Genomic DNA, 5,589 nt, shown 5'->3' with positions numbered 1-5,589 from the left:
CTGCACAAACGCCCTTTTCCGAACAACCTTGCTGTCGTTCTCCTCATCCCAGGTCTCGTCAACATAGTCCTTCACACTCTTCGCCTGCAATTGCATGCCGACAACCTTCAGTGCGGCAATGTTGTAGCCCATCTCGTTCTTCTGCTTCCTAAGCGCCGCCCTCAGGTTCGCCCGTATGCCGTCCAGCATGGTCCTCATTGTACGGCTCGACACGATCTGTCTGTGGTGCGTCTTGAGCATGAAGAACAGAATGCGGCAGGTCAATGGCATGTTCATTGATCGCTGCGCGAACAGGTCGAGGAAGGTAAAAAGCATGGGGACAGTGGAGAAGGGCAGCACAAGAAGCGCGTCATGGAGTGCGGATGCCTTGATGCGCTGCAGCACAGACATGACGTGCGTCTCGGCACTGATGTTGCCGAGAGCAACGAAGATGACATTGCGCTGTGGTGGCTGCGCATGCCGGTTCGTCAACTTCGCCTGCTCATACTCCTTGAGCAGGTTGAGATCCGCCATGCCCAGCTCAAGGGCTTCGGCGATGCGCTCACCCGCCATGAGCGTCTCGACCGTCTGCTTGGTCGCCGCGCCCACCTCGCCGTTGGCATCCTCCGCGTCGGGATCCCGCTCAAGCGAACCCGTGAGGGTGCTCTCGTAAAGCTCCTCGAGCTCCTTCTCGCGCTCCTCCTCGAGGAAGATCTGCTCGTCCGTCTCGTCCCACACGCGGATGCTCTTGTCGTGTCCTGCGCTGACGAGGGTCCTGCCGCTGTGGCTGACGGCCATTGCCCAGACCTCGCCGTGGTGGCCGTCCAGCCTCTGGATCTGCTCAAACTTGTCGCCGTCCCAGTACTTAATGCACCGGTCCTTGCTGGCGCTGAAGAAGTGGTGACCGTTGCCATCTGAATTATGAGGGACAAAGGCAACTTGCAGGATACTGTCTTGGTGACCAAAAAGTGCCTTGTGGCAATCGCCAAAGTCGAGGCCCCATATCCTGATGTTCTTGTCGGCAGAACTAGTAATGATGAGCTTGCTGTCGTATGAGATATCCATACTGAGCACTGGGAGCTTGTGACCGTAGAGGTTAAGGTAAAGCTTGAGACTGTCGACAAAGAAGACCTTCACCGTGCTGTCAAGGAGTGAAACAGCCAGAAGCTTCGCGTCGGGAGAAAACTTGAGGCTGAGAATATCGTCCGCAACTTTCAGTATCCTCGACTGGGCAAGTTTCAGCTTGGGTGTTGTGCGGGTGGTACCCAAGATCTCCTCCTGAACAATCTGGAAGTTCCAGAACTTCGCCGTTTTGTCTGCACTGCCAGACACCATGGACTTGCCGTCAGGATGAACCTGGAGAGACCAGATGGCACCCTCGTGGGCCGTGACGCTGTCCAGAAGGCTGGCCGAGGCGACATCGAAAAGCTCCAACTCGCCTCCCTTGGTGCCAACCACTACAACCTTGTCTCCTGGAAGGAAAGAACAGCACAACGCATAGCCGCACTCGAAGGTGCGAATGCATGTCTGTGTCTTGATATTCCAAATCTTGAGGCTACCGTTCGACGCCGAAGCCAGCATCTTGTCGTCAGAACTCAGCGACACAGAGCGCACATCTGTCCTGTGTCCTGGAAGATCAACGGAAAGAGATCGTGTGTAGTCCGGAGTGTCCTCCTTCCTCGCCTTGCCAGAATCTTTGGTGGGAATGCTGTAGTACTCCAGCTGGTTGTTGGTGGTGCCGACTACGAGTTGAATGGACTTGCTGCCGCTGCCGACAGCCCAGTCAACCGAGCGGACCTTGCCGCCAGTTCGTACGATCACGTACTGGACAAAGTAATCGCTGGCCTCGGCACCAGATAAATCGTCGGCGGCATCGGCTGCATCGCCCATCTCTTCATCCTCCGTCTTTCCATCTTTGGCCTTCTCTCTTCTCCTCTTCTTCTTGCGTGCCAAAGACTTCTTTACCTCGGCCTCTGATCGGATGCGCCAGACTTCAGTCGACTTCTCGGAGCCGTGAACCGCAAAGTAGTCGCGCTTTGGGTGGAAAACGACTTCGGTAGCCCTGTCCTTACTCTGGCGGAACAATGTTCCGCGGTCCTGCACAAAGGTTTGCTGACTGCGGGGCGTCTACACGACCTCATCGAGCAGGCGCAGTTCGATGACAGCTCAGTCGCCGTCGTCAGCAGTCACGCATCGTGTAGTCTGTGACAGCTAGCGCCCAGCACTCGCCGTTGGACTGGGCAATGTGCGTTTCGATACAGTGCCGCGATGACAGGTCCCAAAGCTTAATCAAGGAGTCCTTGCCGGTCGTCAAAAGATAGCCCTCGGATTGTCGCTGTCAAGGGCCATAGCTTGCACATCCTCCTCGTCATCGGGCTGCGCCTCAGGTTCAACAAATCGAAGACCGGTGACTTGATCCTTGTGACCTCTCAATTTGTACTGGCCGACTTCAGCGACAAGATCCCAAATGATGACATCCGTGTCTTTGCTTCCACTGGCTAGTCTGACACCAGCCTTATCGAAGGCTAGATGTGTGATGGCAGAAGAATGGCCCTGGAAGTTGACAATGACCGTCGCAATCTTGCTGTCCCAGAGCCGAATACTGCCGTCTTCGTAGCCCACGGCGTACACATCCTTATCGGCTTTGCTTTGCGCAATAGCAGTGACGGGCAGCGTGCATTTGTCGTCCCTCCACCGACTCAGCAACTCTCCCTTCTTGATGTCCCAGCTCAAGACTTCTTCATTGGCGGCAACGACGACCTGTCCGGCGCCCGTGCCATTGCGATCTTTGGACGTCCATACGAGGTTCGAGGTACTCGATGCGACAACACCGAACGACTTGGTGTGTTCGTATTTCCTGTGAAAATGGTTGAGTCAGTGGACCGTCAAGACAAAGTCAGTCTGAGCCACTCACAAGTATGACTTGACCATCTTGCCGACTCTCCTGCGCACTGGAGAATGTCAATCGCACTATGGTGAAGGGCGCCGTCTCTGAATCTGATCCTCAAATTCTCCCGCCGCCAGAAGCGGGAAACTTTTTCTTATCGATAAGAGATCGATCTCCAAAGCTCCGATAAGCCTGACGACATCACGTGGGGATGTACCGATGTATCCGCCAGCCACAGCCACGAAGCTCCAACAGCCAGAGCCCCACCATCGGTCCAAGGCATCGTCATTCGCAACCGCATCACCACCAACGAACGAGTAGGTGGCCACGCAGCACCGGCAAGATGCTTCTCCTCGATTACCAGAATGTCCTCATTCAGTCCGTGCTGACTGAGAGGTTCTCTGGGTGAGCAATTCCCCCCCACGGACGAGTCGCAATCCTTCCGGCTGACTCGAAGACGTAGTGCCCCTCCCGCCCACATCGACCAGACGGTGTCCGACTTCGACGGTGTCATCTACCACATCTCGACTCCTGAGACGAAGACCCAGATCCTCCTTTCCGTCCACATCCGGTGCTTTAAGGACCTTGTGCAGTACGGTGCCGAGCAGGTGCTGCAGAGGGAATATGAGCAGTTTGTCGTTGCGCCGGAGGCGGGCTACGACTTCTCCGTCCTCATTGACCTCGAGAAGCTTCCCGCTGAACAAGGTTCGTCACTGTCAGGCTCCATTCTAGCACGCACGAGCTGACAAGCCGGTAGAGGAGCGCGATGCTCTCGTTCACAAGTTCGCCATGCTGAAGCGCAACGCCATGGCCGCGCCATTCGAGGCCGCGTACGATGAGCATTACAAGCTGAAGGAAGAGGCGTCGAAATACACCTCTGAGGATGCGCCTCAGGGCGTCAAGGAGGGCGGTGCTATCAAGGCGATTCATTACCGCGAAGAGGAGGCCATCTACATCAAGGCCAGTCACGACCGAGTCACCGTTATATTTAGCACCATCTTCCGCGAGGAGACGGACCGTGTATTCGGCAAGGTGTTCATTCAGGAGTTCGTCGATGCTCGTCGTCGGGCTATTCAAAATGCGCCGCAAGTCCTGTTTAGGAACGATCCTCCCCTGGAACTGCAGGGCGTGCCCGGCGTGAAGGATTCCGGGTCCGGCGAGATCGGATACGTCACCTTTGGTCAGTGTATCCACCGACAGGATACCTGCTACTCTGCTGACCGATCCCAGTTCTCTTCCCTCGCCATCTTACTCAGCAACGGATGCCCGAGGTTATCTCTCACATTCAGACGTTCCGAGACTATTTCCACTATCACATCAAGGCATCGAAGGCTTACATTCACTCCCGTATGCGCAAGAGGACTGCGGACTTCCTGCAAGGTATGAGCTCTATCTATATGTGCAATCAGGGCTTTGCCGCTAACGAGGATCGTCAGTTCTCCGGAGAGCTCGTCCGGACGCCGAGGAGAAGGAGAGGAAGACGGCAAGCGGCAGGACATTCAAGGTTTCGGGTGCTTAGACACCATGATGCCGACGAGACAGTGGGTGTATTTGGGACTTTCCAGATAACAGGGCAGGTAGGTATAGTGAAGACCGTGGTCCTCGTAGGGTGTAAAGAGCGAAATGACGTAGTGACGTGGCCTTCTTATTCAAACTAAAAGAATCAAAATAAACACTTGAGGTTCTTTGCAAGTGATCTGCAGATATTGTGCCACTGCACTCGCCTGGAGGGGACGCGGGGCAACAAAGCGGGTTGGCTGTAGTGGTACCCATGAAAAGCATTGCAGGCTTGGGTGTTAGAATGGATGAGCTATGTCCTGAGTACACTGAGCCTCTTCCCAGCCTCTATTATGGTGTCGTTTGGCTCAGTGTATGGACTGACCCTCATATTTGTTCAGTCACCTTTACTACCTCGGTCAAAGGTAACATCCTTCCAACCGGTTTGAACCAAACACTTCACAGATACTGCCTCTGAGTCGTTCATATACCAACCCTCGGGTAGAAACGGAACTCATCCAATAGTTACCGCCCTGAAGCTTCTCGGCAAGGTCAAGCATGATGGGGCAGAGGATAATTTTTGGAGGCTGTGGCATTTGTCGAATCCGTTGGGAATATTCTCCAACTCACCAGTATGAAAAATCGACGTTGCCAGTCGCTAGCCACACAGCTTGATCGTGTACAAAGTCTCGGAAAGTACACCAAATTCCCACCCGCGGATGCGGCACTGGCACGACATCATCAGGCCAAGTTAATATAGCAGCCACCTGCTCATGAGGTCAAGGTCCTCATTTGTGCTCGACTTGATGAACTTACCGTCTCGTTGGGGTATGATGAGCGCAGCTTGGGGTAATCACAGTAGAAACAAGCAAGGCACTCGGTGCGAGGGAATGTTCGGGCAGTGGAGCATTGGTCATCATAGTCGATCCCACTTACAACAGATGTTCCAACGTAGAGGAGACCGATGCCCTGGTTTCTCAAGCACGAATCTGGTGCATCTTGGGGCATGCGCAAAGTCCCTACCAAGAACAAGCCTCGTTGACATGACTGTCTCTGACTACCTAAGCGCAATCAGGCTCCCAGACGCGATTTACTCATACGGACTATTTGTCAATCACGATCGATGAGGTGCTCACGAGAGAGGGCCTCGTGTTCCAACCGGCTGCGACACTGGCCGTGTTTGACGAGGGGTGGATTAGCCCCTTGATTTTGATTTGGGAAGGGGA

At 54.6% G+C, this 5,589-nt stretch overlaps 2 protein-coding genes across 2 annotated transcripts in view; one reads left to right on the top strand and one right to left on the bottom strand.

Moving 5' to 3' along the window:
- VDBG_04722 (DOM34-interacting protein) overlaps positions 1-2,927 on the bottom strand; it is a gene marked incomplete at both ends in the record, with an annotated part of 4,210 nt that extends 1,283 nt beyond the window's left edge. Inside the window, 3 exons of the mRNA XM_003005070.1 lie at positions 11-2,052; positions 2,338-2,836; positions 2,894-2,927. Coding sequence (XP_003005116.1) covers positions 11-2,052; positions 2,338-2,836; positions 2,894-2,910 — 2,558 coding nt within the window. The remainder of the gene's footprint in view (positions 1-10; positions 2,053-2,337; positions 2,837-2,893) is intronic.
- A 226-nt stretch (positions 2,928-3,153) lies between these two features.
- On the top strand, positions 3,154-4,385 carry VDBG_04721 (ARP2/3 complex 34 kDa subunit; the record flags this gene model as incomplete). Its single annotated transcript, XM_003005069.1, has 5 exons — positions 3,154-3,271; positions 3,330-3,571; positions 3,624-4,046; positions 4,097-4,246; positions 4,303-4,385. The coding sequence occupies 5 exons, from the start codon at positions 3,210-3,212 to the stop codon at positions 4,383-4,385; spliced, it is 960 nt and encodes a 319-aa protein (XP_003005115.1).
- Between the last annotated feature and the right edge of the window lie 1,204 nt (positions 4,386-5,589).

The sequence above is a fragment of the Verticillium alfalfae genome, genomic scaffold (genome assembly GCF_000150825.1).
Source record: "Verticillium alfalfae VaMs.102 supercont1.5 genomic scaffold, whole genome shotgun sequence".
NCBI classification, from domain to species: Eukaryota; Fungi; Ascomycota; class Sordariomycetes; order Glomerellales; family Plectosphaerellaceae; genus Verticillium; species Verticillium alfalfae.
Note: the sequence above shows the minus strand (reverse complement) of the source record. Positions and strands in the feature narration are given on the sequence as shown.